Source organism: Symphalangus syndactylus, chromosome 1, assembly GCF_028878055.3.
Source record: "Symphalangus syndactylus isolate Jambi chromosome 1, NHGRI_mSymSyn1-v2.1_pri, whole genome shotgun sequence".
In the NCBI taxonomy this organism is placed as follows: domain Eukaryota; kingdom Metazoa; phylum Chordata; class Mammalia; order Primates; family Hylobatidae; genus Symphalangus; species Symphalangus syndactylus.
This window is the reverse complement of record NC_072423.2, coordinates 118926122-118953852: the sequence shown is the minus strand read 5'-3', so window position 1 is coordinate 118953852 and position 27731 is coordinate 118926122. Positions and strand designations below refer to the sequence as shown.

Sequence of the window (27731 nt, the reverse complement as noted above, 5' to 3'; positions counted from 1 at the left end):
AATCCTAATGTCATCAATTCACCCTATCGCAAAAGGAATCTTTACGATAAACACACTGATCTTAAAAATGTACATTTCTGTTATGGATCATAAGAATACTTGTGCATAGGCCAGGCGCGGTGGCTCAAGCCTGTAATCCTAGCACTTTGGGAGGCCGAGGTGGGCGGATCACGAGGTCAGGAGTTCAAGACCATCCTGGCCAACGTAGTGAAACCCTGTCTCTACTAAAAATACAAAAAAATTAGCAGGGCGTGGTGGCGGGCGCCTGTAGTCCCAGCTACTCGGGAGGCTGAGCCAGGAGAATGGCGTGAACCCGGGAGGTGGAGCTTGCAGTGAGCCGAGATGGTGCCACTGCACTCCAGCCTGGGGGACAGAGCCAGACTCTGTCTCAAAAAAAAAAAAAAAAAAAAGAATACTTGTGCATAAAAAATAAATGATAAAGATGCAAAAGCCTATCTGTTAAAAAATACTAAGTTGTTTTGGAGGTTTTGCTTTTGCCTTTTAAAATTCCACTAAATATGAAAAATAAGACCACAAAAATGTGTGCATTACTAGCAAACCACCAAGATCCAAAATTGCTGACAACTACCAAAGTGCTTTCAATCCTGTTCTTAACCTTTTTTTTTTTTTGAAACAAGGTCTCACTCTATACCCAGGCTGGAGCACAGTGGCACAATCATGGCTCACTGCAGCCTTCATCTACTGGGCACAACGGATCCTCCTCCTCTCTCAGCCTCCAGAGTAGTGGGGACCACAGGCTTGCACCACTACATTCGGCTGACTTTTTTGATTTTTTTGTAGAAACAAGGTCTCACTTTGTTGCCCAAGCTGGTCTTTAACTCCTGGGTTCAAACGATCCTCCCACCTCAGCCTCCCAAAGTGCTGGGATTACAGGCATGAGTCACTGTGCCCAGCTTGAAAAAAAAAAAAAAGGCCGGGCGCGGTGGCTCACGCTTGTAATCCCAGCACTTTGGGAGGCCGAGGCGGGCGGATCACGAGGTCAGGAGATCGAGACCACAGTGAAACCCCGTCTCTACTAAAAATACAAAAAAAAAATTAGCCGGGCGTGGTGGCGGGCGCCTGTAGTCCCAGCTACTCGGAGAGGCTGAGGCAGGAGAATGGCGTGAACCTGGGAGGCGGAGCTTGCAGTGAGCCGAGACTGCGCCACTGCACTCCAGCCTGGGCGACAGAGCCAGACTCCGTCTCAAAAAAAAAAAAAAAAAAAAAAAAAAACAAAAAACCTTTTTTTTAAAGTCACATCCAGGCCGGGCGCGGTGGCTCACGCTTGTAATCCCAGCACTTTGGGAGGCTGAGGCAGGCGGATCACGAGGTCAGGAGATCGAGACCACGGTGAAACCCCGTCTCTACTAAAAATACAAAAAATTAGCCGGGCATGGTGGCGGGCGCCTGTAGTCCCAGCTACTCGGAGAGGCTGAGGCAGGATAATGGCGTGAACCCGGGAGGCGGAGCTTGCAGTGAGCCGAGATTGCGCCACTGCACTCCAGCCTGGGCGACAGAGCGAGACTCCGTCTCAAAAAAAAAAAAAAAAAAGTCACATCCAAATTCTACTACCACTTAACACAAACAAATGAGCCCATATATACAGAGCTGCTCATTTTAAAAATGAAACACTCTGTGAACAACTAGGTGGGCTCATACCGTAGCACAATTAGAGGAAAATAGATCCACATAACTTAGAAGACAGAGGAGTTAAAAAGCAAAAAGCAGAGCGACCAAGAGAAAATTTAAGGAGCAACTTGTAAGAAACTACAAAACTAAAATTAAAAAATTAGCCAGGCATGGTGGCACATGCCTGTGGTCCCAGCTACTAGGGAGGCTGCGGCAGGAGGATCCATTGAACCCAGGAAGTCAAGGCGCAGTGAGCCGTGATCACATCACTGCACTCCAGCCTGAGTGAGTGAGAGAGACTCTCTCTCAAAAACAAAAACAAAAAAAAAAAAAAGAGAAACTGCAAAACTAATAAGCCACCAAAGAATAAGGAAGACCACCTGGTGATCATGTTTAAGGACTCCCACTGATTCAGGCACAGGAAGCGGGAGGTCCTGATGAAAAATAAAGGGGGCAGGGCAATTCCAACAGAATCACCAACAGAATCTGGGCCCCAGCAATTCCTTCCAGCACTCCTCATCATTCAACATACGCCCCATGCCTACTCTTCCAAATGCTGGGCCAAACTGCCTCTCAAAGTCTTGCCCTCCACCTTCACTTCAATCACCTATCCATAGTTACTCCACAGACCTGCAGTGTTCAGTGTGGGAGCGATGTGCCACACGGGGCTACTCAGAACTTGAAAAGTGGGTTTGTCGGAACTGGGATGTGCTACAGATGTGAAATACACACAGTATTCTGAAGACTTCATGCCAAAAAATAATAAACAATATCTCAATAATAGTTTTTACCGGCCGGGTAAACCCAACACTTTGGGAGGCCGAGGCGGGTGGATGACTTGACGTCAGGAGTTTGAGACCAGCCTGGCCAACGTGATGAAACCCTATCTCTACAAAAAAATACAAAAATTAGGCAGGCATGGTGGTGCATGCCTGAAATTCCAGGAACGCAGGGGGCTGAGGCAGCAGAATCACTTGAACCCAGAAGGCAGAGGTTGCAGTGAGCCTAGATCGCACCACTCCACTCCAGCCTGGGTGGCAGAGTAAGACTTCATCTCAAAAAAATAAATAAATAGGCTGTTGCAGTGGCTCACACCTGTAATGCCAGCACTTTGGGAGGCCAAGGCGGGCAGATCACCTGAGGTCGGGAGCTCAAGACCAGCCTGACCAACATGGAGAAACCCCGTCTCTACTAAAACTACAAAATTAGCTGGGCGTGGTGGCGCATGCCTGTAATCCCAGCTACTCAGGAGGCAGGAGAATTGCTTGAACCCGGGAGGTGAGGTTGCAGTGAGCCGAGACGGCGCCATTGCACTCCAGTCTGGGCAACAAGAGTGAAACTCCATCTCAAAAAATTAATTAATTAAATTAAATAAATAGTTTTAACCAATTATATGTTGAAATGATCATACATTGTGTATACCAGCTTTAGAAATATATTACCAAAGTTAGGTTGGGCGCGGTGGCTCAGGCCTGTGATCCCAGCACTTTGGGAGGCCAAGGCGGGTGGATCACAAGGTCAGGAGATCGAGACCATCCTGGCTAACACGGTGAAACCCCGTCTCTACTAAAAATGCAAAAAGTTAGCCAGGCATGGTGGCAGGCACCTGTAGTCCCAGCAACTCGGGAGGCTGAGGCAGGTGAATGGCATGAACCCGGGAGGCGGAGCTTGCAGTGAGCCAAGATGGCGCCACTGCACTCCAGCCTGGGTGACAGAGCGAGACTCTGTCTCAAAAAAAAAAAAAAAAAAAAAAAGAAAGAAATATATTACCAAAGTTAATTTCACACATTTGTTTTTCGTTTTTCAATGTGGCCACTAAAAAATTCAAACTTAGATTTGTGGCCCCCACTATATTTTTATTAGATGGTGTTGCTAGACTTTTACTAAAACTGCATTACTGCCAAAATCTCTTTTACACATCCTAGCCTGTGACCATATACACACCCTTTCCAGCTCGCTCCCACAACCATTCCAATTCTGGTTAAACTCAACCAACCCTCCACATACTCTGCAGCTACTCAGGCAGGTAAAGCAGAACAAACCATGCTGCCTGATTTACTTTAAATTTATGATCACAAATCTCAAATGGCCCAAGACAACCTGCTCTTCAAGTGACCATTCACACCTCATCTTTCCTCTCCTTCCTACCTACTTTGCTTATTTCAGGGAAGATAGAACCAAACAGAAGAGAACTTTCTCAGGCGCCTGGCATGGAATCTACCAACTTGCATCTTGTACCATACCCTGCCTTACCTCAACTATCCATGCTCCTTCTAAAAGCCAAAGCCTCCTCTTGTATACATGATCCCAACCCCCCTCAAACTTCACTTATACAACTGTCTCCTCACCACATTATGCTGAGTATTTTCCCTTGCTAATAGACCATTTCTATCAGCATACAAACATGCTGCAATTATTATCCTTATGGAAAAGCTGCTAGTCGCTTACCTAAATCTTTAATAACAGAATTCCTCTATGACAGAACAGCCTTGTGCCTGTCCAGAAAAAGATTTCCGCCCCTCCTGCCCAGAAAGGGGATATTAACAAGATGTTAACAGGGTCAGTAGCTCAGGTTTCCTGGAAAACAGTTAATGGGGTTTATTCAAGGTAACCCCGTGGCACCCCCTTTCTTCCCCTTCCTCCCTGGAAAGCTGACATGATAACTAAAGTGACAGTGGCCATCTAGCAACTGTGAAATGGCCTTGCACATAAGCCAAGTTCAATAAGGATAGCAGAGAAGAATGACAGGGAATTGATGACATGGTAGAATCAGTTTGCAAGTGCAGTTTCCTTTACATGAGAGAAAATAATCCACCTGCTTTAAGAGATGTAATTTCGGCCGGGCACAGTGGCTCACGCTTGTAATCCCAGCACTCTGGGAGGCCGAGGTGGGAGGATCACAAGGTCTCTACTAAAAATACAAAAAAAAATTAGCTGGGCATGGTGGCAGGCGCCTGTAATCCCAGCCACTCGGAGAGGCTGAGGTAGGAGAATGGCGTGAATCTGGGAGGCAGAGCTTGCAGTGAGCCGAGATTGCGCCACTGCACTCCAGCCTGGGCGACAGAGCGAGACTCTGTCTCAAAAAAAAAGACATGTAATTTCACGGGAAGATGAGGCAGGAGAATTGCCTGAATCCAAGAGGTGGAGGTTGCAGTGAGCTGAAATCATGCCACTGTACTCCAGTCTGGGCTACAGAGTGAGATCCTGTCTAAAAAAACATGTAATTTCAGATCTCAGGAGTCAGAGGTAACTCCTGATAATTCTTTCCATTTCAACCTCCTGTCTCCATCCAGTTATCATCCCATTTCTCTGCTCCTTGATACAGCAAAACTCCTTAAGGATGGCCTCTACCTTCTCCTCCCACTCCCTCTTTTTATAAGAAGTGTACTTATTTATTTTTATAGAGATAGGGTCTTGCTATGTTGCCCAGGCTGGTCTCAAACTCCTGGCTTCAAGCAATCCTCCCACCTCAGCCTCCCAAAACACCAGGATTACAGGAATGAGCCACTAAGCCTGGCTCACTCTGCCTTAAACATATTCCAGTTCCAGCTTTCATCCCCACCACTTTCTGAAACCACTCTCTTCAAGGTTATCAGTGTCCTCTCCATTGCCAAATCCTCAGTCCTCAGCTTATTAGCAGCATCTCACACAAGTGGTTTCTCTCATCACCATACACCACTGACTTTATTTGACCTCTATGACATCCCATGATTTGGCCAATATTTTTAGTTACAGAGAACAGAATCTATTCTGGCTAACAAAAGGACTTCTAAGGGGCCTAGATAATTCCAGAATTGATGATGGAAAGTTCCTGAAACAGAATCTAGGCTCAATTTCTGTAAAGAATTCCCAAAACCACACCATAAAACTGAGCCACCAGAGGAGCACTGGCCCCTATCTCCATCAGAACATTAAGGAATCAAGACTCTGCCATCACAGCTATCACAGCTGTCAGCACCAAAGTGCTGCCTCCGCCACCAGAAGGAAGCCACCACATCCAAACCATACTGCCTCTGCCTCAAGATGTGCCAGCAAATGGATGCCTTGGGGACTTTACCACTTACATCAGTTTGGAATCCAAATGTCCTTCCAGTGCATCTAATTAATTTAATCACAATCCCACCTAGAACTCTGGCTGCAAAGAGTCTGGGAATTGCAGTTTGCAGCTCCCCAGAGCCTGTGGAACAGGAGAACATGCCAGAATGGGTGATAAGCAAGCCAATTCAGTTACCCACACTCTCCAGCTCCCCTCTCTCACTGGATGCTCCCTTTCACTCTCCTTTGCTGGGTCCTCCTTCTCCTTACACTTGCTAAATGTTGCAATGAAGGTCCTCAGTCCTCTTCTATCTTCCCTCACATTGACCTAATGTCTATATGCTGATGACATATAAATTTGACATATAAAGATACACAGCATTTCCATCCCTCCAGAAAGCACTTTGTGCCCATTTCCAGATGTCTTCCTTAAATTCACATCTCCACCCTCATTAACCCCCTAAACTGCAGACTCAAAGACCCAGTGTCTTCCAGTGGGCACCCAAAATTAAAATGCCCGAATCCATTCTTTCCTAGTCTTTTTTCCCTCAGTGTTATCACCATCCTTCCAGTCATGTAGGCCAAAACCCTAGGATAATCATTGACTTCTCTTTCACACCTCATACCCAATCCATGACCAAAAACGATCATCTGTACTTTACATATGTATTCAGACTCTTCATTCATAGAAAGTCAAAACTAGCAAAATTAATCTGTGGAGTTAGAAGTCAAGATCATGAAGATCATGATTACCCTTGAGTGGGAAGAAAGAGACTGGCAGGGGGCGGGAAGAGCATCTAAACCACTGCTCATGTTATTTCTTGATTGTGTGCTGGTTACATGGGTGTATTTATTTTATGAAAATTTAAGCATACAATTATGGTTTGTATACTCTCATGTATATTTTACTTCAATAAAAAGATTCACTCAAAATTGAATGCATTTTACTAATAAAGGAATAACTACAATACTTGCAATAACACAGGTGAATATCAAAAACATCTTAAGGAAAAGAAGTGTGACACAAAAAAGTACATACCATAGGAACCCATTTACTTGAGGATGAAGAACAGGCAAAATAATCTACAATGATAGAAGTAAGAACAGTGCTGGGAGCAGTGTTGAAGATGACATCTGGAGAGGGCAGGAGGCACTTTCTGGAGGAATAGACAGACTATTTCTTGATTTGGATATTACATGACTGCATACATTTGTTAAAAGCCATTTAACTACATGCTACACTACTCCGGTGTGCCTTAAGACCCCAAAGATCCCCTAATCACACTAATGCCTGCACTAGATATTCCTTGTTGTCTTGGAATCCAGTACATTTCCCAATAGTACTTGTTCTACTTGGAAAGGCATCAGTTTACCAACATAGTGAAATTCTTCCTGGGGTTGTGCTATCCATCCTTATATCCAGCATTTGTAGTGTGTGTCACAAGTTGTATTCTCATGGTGAGATAGTTTCTCTGTTGTGATCAGGTTTCCATGTTGCAGACAAAGGGCCAAGAGATTTCATCGGGTTAAGTTTTACAGGAGAGGGTGGCATTTGTTCTGGATCCTGATAAGCCTAAAAAGTATCACAAAGCTTCTTGTCTGAAAATTTCTCCCACAGTGGCCCTGCTGCAGTCTTTGAAAAATATCTATTATTCCCTCCCCTGAATTAAGCCTTTGATGGACTCCAAAATGCTATCAAAATATGATCACAGAAGGGGATGATACTTCAAGGAAAATGAATTTGTTACATTATCCAGCAGTGTCCTAAAATGAAGGAACAAGAGGGCCGAGCACGGTGGCTCATGCCTGTAATCCCAGCACTTTGGGAGGCCAAGGCGGGAGGATCACAAGGTCAGGAGATCGAGACCATCCTGGCTAACACGGTGAAACCCCGTCTCTACTAAAAATACAAAAAATTAGCCGGGCGTAGTCCCAGCTACTCGGGAGGCTCAGGCAGGAGAATGGCGTGAACCCGGGAGGCAGAGCTTGCAGTGAGCCAAGATTGCGCCACTGCACTCCAGCCTGGGCGACAGAGCGAGACTCCATCTCAAAAAAAAAAAAAAAAAAAAAGAAGGAACAAGAGACGGGTAAATTATGACACCTGAAAGTGTGGTTATGAAAATGTCGAAAGCAAGGAAAGTACTGAGGAGGACTGTCAACACAACAGCTGAGAACAGCCAGTGGGGAGCATGATGGTAAATGCTATATGGAGGAGAAAAAAAGGCCATGAAGTCAAACTCTTCCTTATATGTAATTATTTTCTTGGCTTATCCTGCTGGCCTCAACTGGAGAGGGGGCATTGGTACCATGATCCGACAGATCTGAATCAACGGTAGATCAGGATAATACTGACATCATAGGCAATTGTGAGAAGTGAATGCACCCAGCACACTGGCTGGAACATATTAGATATACTGAATAAATGGTAGCATATGATGAATTTCTGCAAAGGAAAAGAGTAGAAATGCTTCTGCAAGGTATGGGACACAGGAGTTTCCAAGAGCTAAGACCCCTAAAAAGCAGGGACTTGGACAACCATTTGAATGGAGTGTTTATACATGCCTTGATTCCTCTATCTCACCTTTCTTACCAGATCATAAGCTCAAAAGTACAGGCTCATTTCGCCCTCTAACACAGCAGACACTCAACAATACGCTTTTGTTGTTGAAGTGAGTGAATGAATCTTGGAAAAGAGAGAGGCTTCCCCAGGCTCTATAAATCAGGAATAAGGCAAACAGAAAACAGTGGCCTTTCTATATCCATTAAAACTCTTGCACATGCTGAACCTGCCCTCATCCTTCTTTCCTACACATGACCCCACATCCCTCTTCTCAACTCTCTTCCAGTTCTGGGTATTTCCCGCTCCATCTATGTGTTCTCTATGTATTTCTTGTTCCATTAGTGACTATGACATAAGAGACATCATGAAAGAATATTTAAGCCAGGCGCAGTGGCTCACACCTGTAATCCCAGCATTTCGGGAGGTCGAGGTGGGCGGATCACTTGAGGTCAGGAGTTTGAGGGCAGCCTGGCCAACATGGTGAAACCCCGTCTCTACTAAAAATACAAAGATTCACTGGGCATGGTAGTGTGCACCTGTAATCCCAGCAACTCAGTAGGCTGGGGCAGGAGAATCACTTGAACAGGGGAGGCAGAGGCTGCAGTGAGCCAAGATCGCACCACTGCACTCCAGCCTGGACGACAGAGTCTGGACTCTGTCTCAAAAAAAAGAAAGAGTGTTTACTAAGTGTCAAGCACTATGCTCAATATCTTATCATCTTAGTAAAAGCTAGATATGTCAACAAAATGCAAGCAAATTGAATTCAGCAGTATATTAAAAGGATTATGCACTGTAACCAAGTGGGTTTATTCCTGGAAAACAAAAGACGGTTGAACATATGAAAATGTAATATACCACATTATGAAGGGGAAAAAAAACACATGATCATCTCAATTAATACAGAAAATGCACTTGGCAAAATTCAACAACCTTTAAAAAAAAAAAAAAAACTCCAAAAGGTAGGAATAGAAGGAAACTATCTCAACATAATAAAAGTCATATATGAAAAACCCAAAGCAAACAACATACTCAGTCGTGAAAGAGCAAAGCTTTTCCTCTAACATAAAGAAGTAGGCAAGAACGTCTGCTTTCTCCACTTCTAGTCAAGACGGTATAAAAAGTCCTAGCCAGAGCAATTACACAAGAAAAAAAAAAGGCATCCAAATTAGAAAGGTGAAAGTAAAATTAACTCTGTTTGCAAATGATGTGATTGATGTTATATGTAGAAAACCCTAAGGCCAGGCATGGTGGCTCACGCCTGTAATCCCAGCACTTTTGGAGGCCAAGGTGGGCGAATCACCTGAGGTCAGGAGTTCGAGACCAGCCTGGCCAACATGGTGAAACCCCGTCTCTACTAAAAATACAAAAAAATTAGCCAGGCGTAGTGGCAGACACCTGAAATAGCTACTCAGGAGGCTGAGGCAGGAGAATCGTTTGAACCTGGGAGGCAAAGGTTGCAGTGTGTCAAGATCATGCCACTGAACTCCTGCCTGACTGGATAGACTGAGACTCTGTCACAAAAAAAAAAAAAAAAAAAAAAGTAAAGTTTCCATAAAATAAACTGTCAAAACAAAAACAAATTTTGCAAAGTAAAACGCAAAGTCCAGGTCTAACACTCAAAGATTAGCGGAATTTCTTTTTCTTTTTTTTTCTTTTGTTGAGACGGCATTTCACTCTTGTTGCCCAGGCTGGGCAATGGCTTGATCTCAGCTCACTGCCACCTCTGCCTTCCAGGTTCATGTGATTCTCCTGCCTCAGCCTCCCAAGTAGCTGGGATTACAGATGCCCAGATGTGTAATTACAGATTACACCACCACACCTGGCTAATTTTTGTATTTTTAGTAGAGACAGGGTTTCACCATGTTGGCCAGGCTGGTCTCAAACTCCTGACCTCAAGTGATCTGCCCCCTCCTCGGCCTCTCAAAGTGCTGGGATTACAAGTGTGAGCCACCACACCTGCTGTTTTTTTCTTTTTTTTTTTTTTTTTTTGAGACAGTGTCTCCGTCGCCCAGGCGGGAGTGCAGTGGCATGATCGCGGCTCACTGCAACCTCCACCTCCAGGGCTGAAGCAATCCTCCTGTCTCAGCCTCTCAAGTAGCTGAGGCTAAAGCACGCACCACGATGCCTGGCTAATTTTTCTATTTCTTCTAGAGACAAGGTTTCACCACGTTGCCCAGGCTGGTCCTGAACTTCTGGGCTCAAGTGATCTACCCGCCTTGGTCTCTCAAAGTGCTGGGATTATAGGCATGAGCCACCGAACCTGGCACAGTCTGATGAGTTTTGATTGATGCAGGTACTGGCAAAACTCTATTTTTTTTTTTGAGACAAGGTCTCAGTCCATCACTCAGGTTGGAGCACAGTGGCAGAATCATGGCTCACTGCGACCCCTGCCATCCAGGCTCAAGCAATCCTCCCACCTCAGCTTCCCAAGCAGCTGGGACCTCAGGTGCATGCCACCACCCCCGGCTAATTTTTGAGACGGAGTCTCGCCTTGTTGCCCAGGCTGGAGTGCAGTGGTGCAACCTTGGCTCACTGCAACCTCCACCTCCTGAGTTCAAGTGATTCTCCCGCCTCAGCCTCCCAAGTAGCTGCGACTACAGGCATGTGCCACCACGCCCAGCTGATTTTTTTGTATTTTTAGTAGAGACAGGGTTTCACCATGTTGGACAGGCTGGTCTTGAACTCCTGGCCTCAAGTGATCTGCCCACCTCAGCCTCCAAAAGTGATGGGATTACAGATGTGAGCCACCGCGCCTGGCCCACTCTCGGCTAATTTTTGTATCTTTTGCAGGGACACATTTTCACCATGTTGCCCAGGCTGGTCTCAAACTCCTGAGCTCAAGCAATTCGCCTGCCTCAGTCTCTCAAAGTGCTGGGATTACAGGTGTGAGCCACGATGCCCAGGGGGAATTTCTATACATTAACAAATGTACAATCAAAAAAGGAAATTAAGAAAACTCCATTTATAATAGCAGCAAAAAGAATAAAACACATAGGAATTAACCAAACAGGTGGAAAGACTTACACAACAAAAACTAAAAAAACTTCTGAAAGAAATTTTTAAAAGACATAAATAGGCCGGGCACGGTGGCTCACACCCGTAATCCCAGCACTCTGGGAGACTGAGGTGGGCGGATCACGAGGTCAGGAGATGGAGACCATACTGGCTAACACAGTGAAACCCCATCTCTACTAAAAATACAAAAAATTAGCCGGGCGTGGTGGCGGGCACCTCTAGTCCCAGCTACTCAGGAGGCTGAGGCAGGAAAATGGCATGAACCCCGGGAGGTGGAGCTTACAGTAAGCCGAGATTGTGCCACTGCACTCCAGCCTGGGGGACAGAGCAAGACTCCATCTCAAAAAAAAAAAAAAAAACAAAAAAAAAAAAAGACATAAATAAGTGGGAAAATAATCACGTGTTTATGAGTTAGAAGGAAATATTCAGATATTAATAATTAACATTCAAATACTACCCAAAATCAATCTACCCGAAGCAATCTATGCATTCAATGCAATTCTTATCAAAATCCTAACAACTTTTTTTATGAGACTAGAAAAATCTATCTGAAAATTCATATAGAATCTTAAGGTATGTCAAATGGCCAAAACAATCTTAAAAGAAAAAAAAAAAACAAAGCTGGAGAACACACACTTCCTGATTCCAAAGCTTACTACAAAGCTACAATAATAAAAACAGTATAGTACTGGCATAAAGTCAGACATATAGACCAACAGTATACAATAAGGAGCCCAGAAATAAACCCTCACACATATGGTCAAATGACTTTCAACAAGTATTCCAAAACTATTCAATGAGGATAGGGCAGTCTTTTCAACAAATGGTGCTGAGAAAACTGGATATCCACATATAAAAGAGAGAAGTTGGACCTTTACTGTTGTGGTCTGAATGTGTCCCTCTAAAATTCACATTGAAACCTAATGCCCATTTTGGTGGTATTAGAAGGTGGAACCTTCAGGAGGCGATTAGGTCATGAGGGCTCTGCCCTCATAAATAAAATTAGTGCCCTTAGAATACAGTCTTAAGGGGGCCTGTTTTCCTCTTCTGCCATGTGGGAACACATAAAAGGCACCATCTTTGAGAAACAGAGCAAGCCCTTACAAGACACCAAAACTGCTGGCACCTTAATCCTGGACTTCCCAGCCCTGAGAACTGTGACCAATAAATATCTGTTATTTATAAGCTATCCAGTCTAAGGTATTTTGTCTTAGCAGCCCAAACAGAGACATTTACTGAACACCACATACAAAATTTAACTCAAAATGAGTCAAATATCATTGAGGTAAAAATACATAACTCTCAGAAGAACAAATAGGACAAAAGCTTCATGACACTGGGCTTGGCAATGATTTTGGACATTTGGATAAGACACCAAAGACACAGATAACAAAAAAAAAGACAAATGTGACTCTGCAAAAATTTTAAACTTTAGTACATCAAAAGGCACTATCAACAAAGTGAAAATGCAACCTATAGAATAGGAAGATATATTTGCATATCATATATTTGATAACAGATTAATACCTAGAATATATAGAGAAGTCATAAAACTCAGCAAGAAAACAAACAACCAGATTAGAGAATGGGCAGAGGACTTACAGAAATGGACAAAAAGAATAGACATTTTTCCAAAGGAGATATACAAATTGTCTATAAGCACATCAAAAGATGCTGCTCAGCATCACTAGTGATTAGGGAAATGCAAATCAAAACAATAATGAGATACCACCTCACACCCATTAGGATGGTTACTGTCAAAAAAAAAAAAAGAAAAAAAGTACTGATAAGGATGCAGAGAAACTGAACCCTTGCGCACTGATAGTCTGGAAGATGAAGATGGCAGAGCTGCTGAGGAAAACGGTATGGCAGTCTTCAAAGAATTACTATAGGACCAGCAATTCCACTTCTGAGTATATACACAAAAGAAAGCACGATCTCAAAGAGATATTTGTATCCACATATTCATAGCACCATTGTTCACAATAGTTAAAACATGGAAGCAACTTGTGTCCACTGTTACATAGATAAGCAAAATGCGCTTTATATATGTACAATGAAATATGATTCAGTCTTAAAAAGGAGGAAATTCTGACACATGCTACAACGTGGATAAACCTTGAAGACATTACACTGAGTGAAATTAGCCAGACACGGAAAAGAAAAATGCTGTATGATACCATTTATATGGAATAGTCAAAACCACAGAGACAAAAATTAGAATGATAGTTGCCAAAAGCTGGAGAAGGACAAATGAAGAATTACAGTTTAATGGGTACAGAGCTTCAGTTTTACAAGATGGAAACAGTTATGGGGATAGATGGAGGTGATAGTTGCACAGTAATGTGAATGTACTTATTATCCCTAAACTGTACAATTAAAAATCACTAAAGGTACAAATTTGTTATATATTTTACCACTATATATACACACACACACATACATACATATATATACACACATATACATACATATATACATACATAATATACACATATACACACACATATACACATATAAATACACATACATATATATATATATTTTTTTTTTTTTTTTTTTTTTTGAGATGGAGTCCTACTCTGTCACCCAGGCTGGGGTGTAATGGCTGATCTCAGCTCACTGCAACCTCAGCCTCCCGGGTTCAAGTGGTTCTCCTGCCTCAGCCTCCTGAGTAGCTGGAATTACAGGTGTGCACTACCACGCCCAGCTAATTTTAGTATTTTTAGTAGAGACGGGGTTTCACCATGTTGGTCAGGCTGGTCTCGAACCCAAAGTGCTGGGATTACAAGCATGAGCCACCACGCCCAGCTTAAAAAAAAAATTTTTTTTAAGCTAGGTATAGTCCAAGAAGCCTAGGCTATAAAGTGCCACAGCTATTTCAAACCCAAGTCATTCTCACCCAGTGTCCTTCCTTGATAGTAAATTGCAGAGGTTGGGGGGGGGGGGACCTGCTTGTTTCCTAAATACACCAAATTCAAAAAGTAAATTATCTAATTTAGAATATGGTTTCCAGGCTGGGCTCAGTGGCTCCTGCCTGTAATCCCAACACTTTGGGAGGCTGAGGCAGGCAGATTGCTTGAGCTCAGGAGTTCAAGACCAGCCTGGGCAACATAGCCAAACCCCGACTCTATGAAAAATACAAAAAATTGGCCAGGCACAGTGGCTCACACCTGTAATCCCAGCACTTTGGGAGGCCGAGGTGGGCGGATCACAAGGTCAGGAGATCGAGACCATCCTGGCTAACACAGTGAAACCCCGTCTCTACTAAAAATACAAAAATTAGCCGGGTGTGGTGGTGGGCACCTCTACAGCTACTCGGGAGGCTGAAGCAGGAGAATGGCGTGAACCCAGTAGGCAGAGTGCAGTGAAGCTGAGACCGTGCCACTGCACTCCACCCTGGGCGACACAGCGAGACTCCGTCTCACAAAAAAAAAAAAAAAAGGCGTGAACCCAGTAGGCAGAGTGCAGTGAAGCTGAGACCGTGCCACTGCACTCCACCCTGGGCGACACAGCGAGACTCCGTCTCACAAAAAAAAAAAAAAAAAAAGAAAAGAAAAATACAAAAAATTAGCCAGGCATGGTGGTATGTGCCTGTATTCCCAGCTACTCTGGAGACTGAGGTGCGAGGATTATTTGAGCCCAGGAAGTTGAGGCTGTAGTGAGCCCAGTGCACTCCAGTCTGGGCAACCGAGAGAGACCGTTTCTAAGGGAAGGAAAAAAAAAAAAAGAGTATAGTTTCCCCGATTTATACCACTCCCCCAAAAAAAGAAACAAAAAAGAAAATTTAGTCATTACTTGGATTTGTTTATTACTCATTATTCAGGACTGGTGGCACTGAACAGATAGAAGGTCATCCATTCCAGACTGAAAATGTGGCATTTTATATATCAAATTCAATGTCTACTGTGAAAATGCTACCCCCTTCTACCTATTGTAGCTCTCTCTTTCCCCATGCCAATGGAAATACACTGACTTACCCAGTTGGTTATTTCAGGCCTTTTGCACTTCTCAGTACAAAGAATGGCTACAAAATTGATTGTTCCCTTCCGTCGCCCTTTATAGACAACAGTCTTGCTTCCTCTTCCAATCTCCTCATACAGAATAAAGTTTTCCATCTCTGGGCCAACTTCTCACATACGATAGAATAATAGCATCTCTAGCTCCTAAAAAGTAAACAAAAATGACATTGATAAATGCAAGCTAGTTGCATAATTAATTAGCCTAGGATAATTAGCCTAGGATATTTTATGTGTAAAAAAATCTAGCAAATCGACAAATTCAGAAAATTCACTTACAAATGTTAAATACTAATGCTGATATTTTTGCAGGATGAACGAAACTACGGGGCAAATAAATAAAACTTCACAGCCGGCGCAGTGGCTCACACCTGTAATCCCAGCACTTTGGGAGGCCGAGGCAGGGGGATCACCTGAGGTCAGGAGTTTGAGACCAGCCTGGCCAACATGGTGAAACCCTGTCTCTACTAAAAATACAAAAATTGGCCAGGTGTGGTGATGCGTGCCTGTAATCCCAGCCACGCGGGAGGCTGAGGCAGGGGAATTGCTTGAACCCAGGAGGCAGAGGCTGCAGTGAGCCGAGATCGCGCCACTGCACTCCAACCAGGGCGACAGGGAGAGATTCCATCTCAAAAATCAATAAATATTCACAAACCAATATTCAAGTTCCCATCAACAAGATCTTTTAAAAACACAGTGGCTGCCCATGCCTCTAGGGTGGGTAGATATCCCGGCATTCCGTGCGGCTGGCCCTTCTGCCGCTGCCGCCATTGGAGAGCAGCAGCCATGGCTCTGCGTGACCCTGTGACCGTGGGCCTCGATGAGGGCCACAGAGTGATCAAAAATGGGAGCAAGCCTGGCCCAGCCACCGCCAAAGTGGGCAACTGACCAAGCACACCAAGTTCGTGCGGGACGTTATCCCAAAGATGTATGGCTTTACTCCCTATGAGCCGGCGCGCCATGGAGTTGCTCAAGGTCTCCAAGGACAAACGGCCCTCAAGTTCATCAAGAAGAGAGTGGGGGACACGTCCGCACCAAGATGAAGAGAGAAGAGCTAAGCAACGCCCTGCCCGCCATGAAGAAAGTGGCCACAGAAGGACTGAGGCCCCATATCCTACCCATAAAACCTTCACAGAAAAAAAAAAAGTGAAAATAACAGCTATTTTGAACCACGGTAGCAAAATCAGGGTATGAATTAGATTTTACCCAATGTGTCTCCGTATCTTACTTTCTCCGTTACAATGGAAACCTGGTACAAGGGAAAACAACATCTGCACAGTGGGATAATATATGTGAGGCAGGAGAACAGGGTCTGGAGGCAAGGAACCTAAGGCTGTTTCACAGACTTCCTGTAACTAAATTGAAAGGGAAACCCTAACTTTCCACGCCTAAGTAACAAAAGGACCAGAGGCTATCCCTTTGCAAATCCCCCACCTTTTCTATGCAGCAGATGGGAAATTAACTGACCAAAACCAATCAGACTGATTGGGGCATAGTCTTGGTTTGCAACTTTGTAACTTCACCTTAGCATCTGACTGGTTGCAGAGAATGGAATGAATGAATGAAATGGAATCAATGAAATTGGCTGACTGCAACCAATAGACCGATTGCAGGCTACCACTTGATTTACCGGAGGTGAGCATGAAGAGGCCAATGGGAAAACTCTAGGGGGTATTTCGACCGGGTATCTGTATCCCGGCCCTCGAGTGCTGCTCAGGTGGCTCCCACACTGTGGAGTGTACTTTCGTTTTCAATAAATCCCTGCTTTCATGCTTTTGTTGCTTCATTCTTTCCTTGCTTTGCTGGGCATTTTGTCCAATTCTTTGCTCAAAATGCCAAGAACCTGGACAACTTGCGGTCAAGACCCTCTACCGGTCTTGACTGGTATGCCCTACCTAAACCTTATAAATTTTGAGAAGCAAAAGAGAAACATATGCCCCACCTAAACCTTATTATGAGAAGGAAAAGAGAAAACAAGTGAAAATACAGTATAAACAAATATGGAATATTTCCATGTAATCCCTAGAGACTGTAGAAGTCAATCCAAATATCATTAATACTACTGGCTCATAGGCCAAATTGGGTGTGCTGCCTGCTTTTGTAAATAAAGTTTAATTAGAACGTAGCCACACCCACTCATTTATATATTGCTTATGTCTGCTTTCAAACTGCTATATATTGCCTATGACAGAGTTGACTCTACAACCTGCACAAACCCTAAAATATTCACTATTTGTCTCTTTATTAAAAAAAGTTTGCCAACCCCTGCTCTAAATCAAGTGTTGTTGTTGTTGTTTTAACCAAGGACTTCATCCTTCACCTAAGGTATAAGAAGTTAAATGAGTTCATTTTCTTGGCCAACATAACCCTTTAGTTTTCATAAGTAAATAAGGACTTGATGTAATCTCTTATCAGACTACATCTTATTTAGAATTTCAGTTAAAGTGGAATTAGAGTCATAAACAATATATGACAACTTAATCTAAGTAATTCATTAAAATCATTCTTTCAGGCTGGGTGCAGTGGCTCACACCTGTAATCCCAGCACTTTGGGAGCCGAGGTGGGCTGATCGCCTGAGGTCAGGAGTTTGAGACCAGCCTGACCAACATGGCAAAATCCTATCTCTACTAAAAATACAAAAATTAGCCAGGTGTGGTGGCACACGCTTGTAATCCCAGCTACTTGGGAGGCTGAAGGTAGGAGAATCACTTGAACCCAGGAGGCAGAGGTTGCAGTGAGCTAAGATGGTGCCACTGTACTCCAGCCTGGGAGACAGAGCACCACTCAAAAAAAAAAAAAAAAAAAAAAAAAATCAATCTTTCATAACCTGGCATCTCTTTGGAAAGATATGTTAGACTATATTAAACTTTCCAGAAATTCACAACAGATCTACATATCAAAACAGCACATTGGCCTGGCACGGTGGCTCACACCTATAATCTCACCCCTTTGGGTGGCCAAGACAAAAGAACTGCTTGAGCCCAGGAGATTGAGGCTGCAGTGAGCTACAATTGCACCACGGTACTCCAGCCTGGACAACAGGGTGAGACCATGTCTCAGAAAAAAAAAAAAATTAAAAAATTAAAAAAGCACATTGGGCTGAACTCAGTGGCTCATGCCTGTAATTCCACCACTTTGGGAGGCCAAGGAGGGAGGTTCAATTGAGGCCAGGAGTTTGAGACCAACCTGGGAAACATGGCAACACATCATCTCTACAAAATATTTAAAAATTTTAAAAAATTAGCCAGCAGTGGTAGCCTGTGGATGTAGTCCCAGCTACTTGGGAGACTGAGGCAGGAGGATAGCTTGAACCCGGGAGGCAGAGGTTGCAGTGAGCCAAGATCTCACCACTGCACTCTAGCCTGGGCAACAAAGTAAGACCCTGTCTCAAAAAAAAAAAAAAAAAAAACTTTGTACACCTCAAAAACATACAATTACTGGTACATCATACCTCAATATGAGTATATTAAAGAATTAAAAGCAGGGTCTCAGAGATATTTGTACCCCACATATTCACAGCAGCATTATTCACAATAATTAAAACATGGAAGCAACTTGTGTCCACTGATACATGAATAAGCAAAATGTAATATATTTTGCTTTTGCAAAAATGAAATTTTAGAGACTGGTGCACAACAATGTAACTGTTCTTAAGCTCTACTAAACTTGTACCCTTAAAAAGGGTTAAGATGGGAAATTTTATGTGTATTTCACCACAATTAAAAATTTTTTAAGACTTCAAAAATTAATAACAAAATTGGTGAATATATTGGCCAGACGCAATGGCTCACGCCTGTAATCCCAGCACTTTGGGAGGTCGAGTCGGGCAGATCGCCTGAGGTCACAAGTTCGGGACCAGGCTGGCCAACATGGTGAAACCCCATCTCTACTAAAAATACAAAAAAAAAAAAAAAAAAAAATTATCCAGGTGGTGGCGCACACCTGTAATCCTAGCTACTCAACAGGGTGAGGCAGGCAAATGGCTTGAACCCGGAAGGCAGAGGGAGGTTGCAGTGAACTGAGATTGCACCATTGCACTCCAGCCTGGGCGACAAGAGCGAAACTGTCTCAAAAAAAAAAAAAAAAAAAAAAATTAAGAAAACTCATTTTACAGATCAAAAAACAATCCAAGATTGTTCTAGGAGAGGAAAATTTTTTTCTATAAAATGTTAGGGGGTAAACATTTTAGGTTTTACAGACCTTATGGTTTCTGTCACAGCTACTCACCTTTGCTCTTGAACTAGAAAAGCAACCAGAGACAATAAGCAAATGGATAGATATGGCTGAGTTCCATTAAAACTTTTATTTATGGGCAGGGTACAATGGCTCACACCTATAATCCCAGCAATTTGGGAAGCCAAGGCAGGCAAATCACCTGAAGTCAGGAGTTCAATACCAGCCTGGCCAACATGGTGAAACCCTGTCTCTACTAAAAATACAAAAATTAGGCCAAGCACAGTGGCTCACGCCTGTAATCCCAGCACTTTGGGAGGCCGAGGAGGGTGGATCACCTGAGGTCAGGAGATCAAGACCATCCTGGCTACCACAATGAAATCCCATCTCTACTAAAAATACAAAAAATTAGCCAGGCATGGTGGCACACGCCTGTAGTCCCAGCTACTCGGGAGGCTGAGGCAGAGAATTGCTTGGACCCAGGAAGCAGAGGCTGCAGTGAGCCAAGATCGCACCACTGCACTCCAGCCTGAGGGACAGAACGAGACACTGTCTCAAAAAAAAGAAAAAAAAAAAAAAATTAGCCAGGCATGGTGGCGGGCACCTGTAATCCCAGCTACTCCGGAGGCTGAAGCAAGAGAATGGCTTGAACCCGGGTGGCAGAGGTTGCAGTGAGCCGATTGCACCACTGCACTCCAGCCTGGGCGACAAGAGACTCCATATAAAAAAAAAAATTAATTAATTAATTAAAAATAAAAAGGCACTGGTTAGTATCTTTCTTTTAATGACGGTTTCCCTAAGTCCTTTTTACATCCCTCTTCGTTCTAAAACACATTCATTAAAAAGAACCAATCCTGGCCTAGCACTGTGCCTCATGTCTGTAATCCCAACACTTTTGGAGGTGGAGGCAGGATTGTCTGGAGCCAAGAGTTCAAGACCAGCCTGGGCAACATGGTGAGATCCTGACTCTACACAAATAAAATAGCCTGGCATGGTGGTGCATGCCTGTAGTCCCAGCTATATGGTATGTATTTTTTTTTTTTTTTTTTTTTTTTTGAGACGGAGTCTTTCTCTGTCCCCCAGGCTGGAGTGCAGTGGCGCGATCTCGGCTCACTGCAAGCTCCGCCTCCCGGGTTCACGCCATTCTCCTGCCTCAGCCTCCCGAGTAGCCGGGACTACAGGCGCCCGCCAACACACCCGGCTAATTTTTTGTATTTTTAGTAGAGACGGGGTTTCACTGTGTTACCCAGGATGGTCTCGATCTCCTGACCTCGTGATCCGCCCGCCTCGGCCTCCCAAAGTGCTGGGATTACAGGCTTGAGCCACCACACCCGGCCTATGGTATGTATTATAACCAAAATAAGATTAAACTGACAGTATGTTAAGATAGGAAGTTACTAAGCCAGAAAAAATATAATCAGAAACCTTAAATGTTCACAAATTGTCTACATTAGGATACATCAGGATAAGATGATAAGTTTTCATACAATAGGTATAACTGATTTCTTGAAAATAAGGTTTTAGGCTACAAGGGAAAAAATTAAGTAAAATCTTGATTTTTTTAAGGGAGGCTAGGTCTTGAACCCCTGGGCTCAAGCAAACCTCCTGCCTCGGCCTCCCAAAATTCTGGAATTACAAGTGCAAGCCACCGCCCAGCCCATCTTGAAATTTTGAATTTGATTTAGGCCAAATTCATTTCCTTAATCTTTAATCACATCTGACCATTGAGTCACATGTGGACAATTTCAGTCTGAAATTAACAAAACACATTAGTTATAAATCTGCTTAGATACGGTGGTTTGTTACTTTCAAGCATTTCTCCTCTCTAGGGCTCAGTTTCCTTAGAATAAAATAGGAATTGGATCAAATGATTTTCTATCTTTTTTTTTTTTTTGGACAAGGTCTCACTCCGTGGCCCAGGCTGGTGTGCAGGGGCAAGATCTAGGCTCACTGCAACCTCCACCTCCAGGGTTCAAACGATTCTCGTGCCTCAGCCTCCAGAGTAGCTACCTCAGCCTCCGGCACACCACCACACCCAGTTAAATTGTTTGTGTTTTTGGTAGATATGGAGTTTCGCTATGTTGCCCAGGCTGGTCTAGCACTCCCGGCCTCAAGTGATCCGCCTGCCTCGGCCTTCCAAAGTGCTAGGATTACAGGTGTGAGCCACCGCGCCTGGCACTAAGTTATCTTTCAATAACTTATTAATAGTTGAAATTCCATGACTTTAAGATTCTTTGACTCAGTCCAAAGACGTTCCCCATTACAGACTTCCTAATATTCATTTTTAAATCTGTAACCTCTTAATTGTAAAATAAAACACAAGTACAGAAAACTCCACAAAATACATAGTTTAATGAATTACTAAAGAGGGACACCCTTCTAATCACCACCAAGGTCAGGAAATAGGACTTTGCCAGCCACACAAGAAGCCCCTCCGTGAGCCTATCTCAATCACCACCCCTCCTGATCCCCAAAAGTAACCACCCCCTGACTTTCGTAGTCATCACTTCCTTAGGTTTCTTCATGGTTTTCTCACTCGAGTGTGCTTTCCCAGAAACCACAGTTTAGTCTCTTAACCTATAGTGCTCCTAGGGAAGTCTCTCTTAATTCACAAGTTCACCTAAGAAGCATCTAAGAAGCCAGAAGGCAGAGCAAATCACACACAGGTACAAATGAGGCATTTAAGAGTCGGGGGCAGGTGCTACATTCAAGGAACGCTGAGAGCGACCAGGTGGTAAGAGCGCACAGGTGCGCACCTTTAGCACAATCATGACTCCCGCACCAGAAGCATGAGCACCACCTGGGACTTAATACAAATGAAAAAGTTAACGGCTCTGCCCCAAATTTACAGAATCATACACTACGGCGGTAGGGCCTGGCCTTCTGTGTTACTACACGCCCTAGGGTGACTGGGATGCGCTCAAGTCTGCGAACTGCCAGTCAAATCAACCTTTCCCTGAGATGTGACCGATGGCGCGCGCTACACTAAGCACCCCATAGGTGCTCCTCCTCGCCGCACTTCACAGACTCAATTATCACAGACTCAGAGGCGCTACGTACTCACTCGCCCCCCGCTCCCCAGGCAACTCGCGGCGGGCGAATCGGCGGCTTTCGCGGCCTCGCTAGGTCCGTAGGCATCAGTCCGCGAGGCCGGCTGGGGGCCTAGGAAGCGCTGCAGGGCGGTGAAGACGCGGTCCGCTCTGGGGAGTTAAGAGGTGGGGTCCACAAAGCACATCTCCCAAACCGAAACACACGAGCACTCTCTCTCCCTGCTGCACCCAGGTCCTAGAAGAGGCGTCCCGTGTGCCCTTAACTAAAGCCCGGATTAAAACAGGCGGTTTTTTAACACGAGCGCAAAGCAGGGCCCGCAGAAAGAAGCCAACGCAGGGGAGCGCAGGGGGTACGGGGTCCACTGGCAGAAGGAGAGAGGGCGGCCAGGCGCCCCTACCCACCCGCCCCAGCAGGCCTGCGCTCTCTTCCGCGACCGCTTAGGCAGACACGAACCCTGACTCGTGGCTACTAAAACCGCCACTGCCACGCACCTGGTAGCTAAGTCAAGAAAAGAGTCAAGTCCACTTGGCTGCTCCGGCGGTTGCGCGCATCTCGGCCTCTGCCTCAGGACAGGTCCACAGGCCCGAGAATGGGGGAGAAAGCAGTGAAGCAAAGCGGAACGCGCGGAACAAGCCCACCAGCCTTGCGGAGGCGACGCCCCTCCAGGTTTGGATTCGTCCACACGGTTTCCACGGCAGCACACAGAACGCCGGAAGAAGCTCAGGAAGCCGACTGGCTGTGCAGTTTCCGTTCCTGTTGGCGTGGGCCCGGAAGTGAGAGACCACGAGGGCCCCTCCCTCCACCCAAAGCGCATCACGCCCGGCCTTTGGACGAGCCCACAGGCCAGAGACTGGGGCGGGAAGTGCTGGAGTAACAGTCATAGTGGTCGGCCCACCATCCCTCTATGTTTGGATTTGCTCATTCCATCTCCATGGCAGCACGCAGAACGCCGGAAAAACGCAAAGTGCTGATTGGTTAAGAGTCTCAGTTCCTATTGGCTAGAGCCCGAAGTGGGAGCCGGTGAGGGACTATTCTTTAATCTTAAGTGGGTTCTGAGGCTGGAGTGTGGGGAATTGAGACCTCGTCATTTCTTCTCTTCCCGTTCCCACTGTCCTTCTGTTTCCTTCCGTTCTTTTCTTTCTGGCTTCTGGGAGCTCAGGCGGACGTGGTGGCATAGTCTGGATAACCAACGGCTCAGAAGCAGGGGCCCTGGGGTCCTCACCATTTAGAAAAGAGAAGGCTGTGAATTACTTTCCTTTTTGGAGATGGAGGAAACAGATGAGACATTCCGATCTCAAGTTGATTGTGTAAACTAAAAATAAAAGTTCCAAGCCCCCCTACCAACTGAGTGGACCCCTCCTCTGGGCCAAAGGCATGCCAAAGTTAACCTGAAGAACTAGCTCAGAACCTGATGGGAAGATGGGGTGGGACAGGCCTCGTTATACCCTCCTCCCTTTGGGATACAGACGCAGCTGACCAGCATTAACATTAAATAGAGACCTTAAGACTGACAAAACAGACTTTTTTGCAGCAATAAGATACCAACATGGCAGCAGGCCCCGAAAGACCTTGAAGTATTTTATCCTGATACACACACACACACACACACACACACTCTAATATATACATATATACTCATATATATATATATATATTCTTTTTTTTGAGACAGTCTCGCTCCATCACACAGGCTAGAGGGTAGTGGTGCAATCTCGGCTCACTGCAAGCTCCACCTCCTGGGTTCAAGTGATTCTCCTGCCTCAGCCTCCCAAGTAGCTGGGATTACAGGCATGTGCCACCACACCAGCTAATTTTTGTATTTTTGGTAGAGACAGGGTTTCACCGTGTTGGCCAAGCTGGTCTTGAACTCCTGACCTCAGGTGATCCACCCGCCTCGGCCTCCCAAAGTGCTGGGATTACAGGTGTGAGCCACCGTGCCCGGCCAAATATATTTCTTTGACATATTTTGAAATGGCCTTGCAGAGCTATCTCTTCTGGGCGGAATCTACATTCTGTAAAGAATCCCCTTGTCTTTCCAGGTCTTTTCCCTGATGCTGGAGAGAATTAACTGAGAACCTGACACCTGTTTTAAGTCTGATAGGAAACAGTTGCAACCTATTCTCTCTGAAACCTGCTACATAGAGGCTTCATCTGCAGAACAAGAACCTTGGTCTCTGCAACCTGTTATCTCAACCCAGACACTGCCTTCTATTGGCTCCAGGTCTTTATATAATAACTCTTTTAACCAATTGCCAATTGTAGGGTATATGGATGTGCTTTGCTCAAGGACTAGGCCAAGGTGGACATCCGGGCCAGAGTGGCTCAGCGAGTGTAGGACACAGGCACATATTCCACTTGTTACATAACCTGTTTATGTAAGTTCATACTTGGATCTGAGCCACTATTGTCTGTAGAACGTATAACTGCCCTGCCAACACTGTGCCCAGGTCTGAGTTCGGCACGGCACGACCCGGTTTGTGCACTGGTGCCCAGAGTAACGCTACTAACCCCTCTAAGGGAGAGCGTTTGCCCTTAAGGTGGGCAGAGGGGAACCAAGCCAGGAACCAGCTTGTGCCCAGAGGGAGAGTTAAGCTGCTGACCCTGACAGAGCTGGCTTTGCAGGCCAGGGAGTGCAGCTGCAGGCATGGGGGCAACAGGAGCCACAGAGCCAGAACAGACAGCCCACATAAAGATGGACAGTGTGAGAGAGCTAGTGCGATTAAGCTGCTGATGAGACAGCTGCTGAATAAAACTACATTTCACTTGCCTACATGCCCCCAACCCTCACTAGTGTTCTTTCAGCTATTCGCCCGTCCACTCACTCCCCTTGGACCTCAGCTGGGGGCTGGAACCTGACAATTGGCGTAGTCGTGGCATAACACCAATCACCTATTAAATCCACCCTATGATGTAGAAGCTCTTTCCAGCTTCGAGTTGTCCCACCTTTCCTGACCCAACCAATACCTTGTGTCATGTATTGATTGATGTCTTATTTCTCTGTAAAACATGTAAAACCAAGCTGCAGCTCAGTCACCTTAGCTGTCAGGCCTCTGAGCCTAAGCTAAGCCATCATATCCCCTGTGACCTGCACGTATACATCCGGATGGCATGAAGCAACTGAAGATCCACAAAAGATGTAAAAATAGCCTTAACTGATGACAGTCCACCATTGTGATTTGTTTCTGCCCCACCCTACCTGATCAATGTACTTTGTAATCTCCCCCACCCTTAAAAAGGTTCTTTGTAATTCTCCCCACCCTTGAAAATGTACTTTGTGAGATCCACCCCCTGCCCCCAAAACATTGTTCCTAAATCCACTGCCTAGCCCAAAACCTGTAAGAACTAATGATAATCCCACCACCCTTTGCTGACTCTCTTTTCGGACTCAGCCAGCCTGCACCCAGGTGAAATAAACAGCCTTGTTCCACACACAAAGCCTGTTTGGTGGTCTCTTCACACGGACACATGAGACATTAGCCATATGTTCCTAGGGCCTCTTGAGACTGTGCCTCAAGCCAGGGTCACTCAGATTTGGCTCGGAATAAATCTCTTTAAATATTTTACAGAGTTTAACTCTTTTTGTCAACCATCACTTACGGCTTTCAAAGCTCCACACTTGCAAATTTCAACCACCAGACACACTGGAGCCTGTACTCCAGCCTGAGCAACAGCGCAAAACCCTGTCTCTAAAAAGGAAATTTAAAAAGAACTTTTATTTTTTGCTAACTTTACATGCATTGTTATTATTTAATGCCTCTTTGTAGACAGAGTTTCGCTCTTGTTGCCCAGGTTAGAGTGCAATGGCGAGATCTCGCCTCACCACAACCTCTGCACCTCTGCCTCACAGGTTCAAGCTATTCTCCTGCCTCAGCCTCCAGAGTAGCTGGAATTACAGGCATGCGCCACCATGCCCGGCTAAGTTTTTGTGCTTTTAGTAGAGACGGGGTTTCTCCATGTTAGTCAGGCTGGTCTTGAACTCCCGACCTCAGGTGATCCGCCCGCCTCGGCCTCCCAAAGTGCTGGGATTACAGGCGTGAGCCACTGTGCCGGGCTGAGAGATTCTTTATGATCATCCAGTGGTGAGAAAATGAACCAGCTCCCCTCTTCAGCATCCTTCAATGCAAAAGTGGTTTGCAAACTTTACCATCAGAATCACCTGGAGCTCTTGTTAAACCATAGATTTCTGGGCCCACCTACAAAACTTCTGATTCTGTATCTCAATGGGGCCTAAAATTTTGCATTTCTATCAAGTTACCAGGTGATGTCAATGTTGCAAGTTGAGCACCACACTTTTCAAACAACCATCTAGAAAAACTGTTCTGATCTCAGGTAAATCACATCTCCATTTACTTCTAACCCTTCCTGCCTTCTCAAGAATCTCAGCATCCATTATTGTCAGTTCTGTGTATTTAACAGGTTTGGTAAGGAAAACATTTCCTCATGGACTACCGCCAAATTAATGAAGATTAAAACTTTGAAATATTTTGTTTATTCTGAGTTTTGATAAATAACCTAAAAGTTCATGTCAGAAGCAATATGAGATCCTGGGTCTTAGCCTAAGTTCCTTGGATGCTTCTGTCAGAGAAATGCGAACCAGAGTGACTCCATCTTGAATAGGGGCTGGGTAAAATAAGGCTGAGACCCTCTGGGCTGCATTCCCAGGTGGTTAGGCATTCTTAATCACGGGATGAGAGAGAGAGATCGGCACAAGCTACAGGTCAAAAGACCTTGCTGATAAAACAGGTTGCAGTAAAGAAGCCAGCCAAAACCCACCAAAACCAAAACGGTGACAAAAGTGGCCTCTGGTCATCCTCACTGTCCATTATATGCTAATTAAATGCATTGGCATGATAAAAGACACTCCCACCAGTGCCATGACAATTTACAAATGCCATGGCAACATCAGGAAGTTACCCAATATGGCCTAGAAGCGGGAGGTACCCTCAGTTCTGGGAATTGCCCACCCCTTTTGCGGAAAATTTAGGAATAATCCACCCCTTGTATAGCATATATCAAGAAATAGGCTAGGCATGGTGGCTGACGCTTGTAATCCCAGCACTTTGAGAGGCCAAGGCGGGCAGATCACTTGAGATTAGGAGTTTAAGACCAGCCTGGCCAAAATGGTCTCGACTAAAAATACAAAAATTAGCTGGGCATGGTGGCATGCACCTGTAATCCCAGCTACTTGGGAGGCTGAGGTGGGAGAATTGCTTGAACCCGGACAGGGTTGGGGGCTGAGGTTGCAGTG

At 44.9% G+C, this 27731-nt stretch overlaps 1 protein-coding gene and 1 pseudogene across 8 annotated transcripts in view; one reads left to right on the top strand and one right to left on the bottom strand.

Annotated features, from left to right (window-relative positions):
* The window catches only part of ULK4 (unc-51 like kinase 4), a 769027-nt gene that overhangs the window by 696202 nt on the left and 45094 nt on the right, over positions 1–27731 (bottom strand). For 3 of the 8 annotated variants that reach the window (XM_055281396.2, XM_063611273.1, XM_063611270.1), the window contains exons 1-2: positions 22975–23322; positions 15220–15405 (exon numbers count right to left, since the gene is read on the bottom strand). In XM_055281396.2, the coding sequence (XP_055137371.2) occupies positions 15220–15357 (138 nt within the window). In that variant the 5' untranslated portion in view covers positions 15358–15405; positions 22975–23322. Of the gene's footprint in view, positions 1–15219; positions 15406–22492; positions 22853–22884; positions 23324–27731 lie in introns of those variants that run through there. The other 5 variants (XM_063611260.1, XM_063611259.1, XM_063611278.1 and 2 more) reach the window with 4 other exon arrangements.
* On the top strand, positions 16045–17026 carry LOC129484099 (large ribosomal subunit protein eL36-like; annotated as a pseudogene).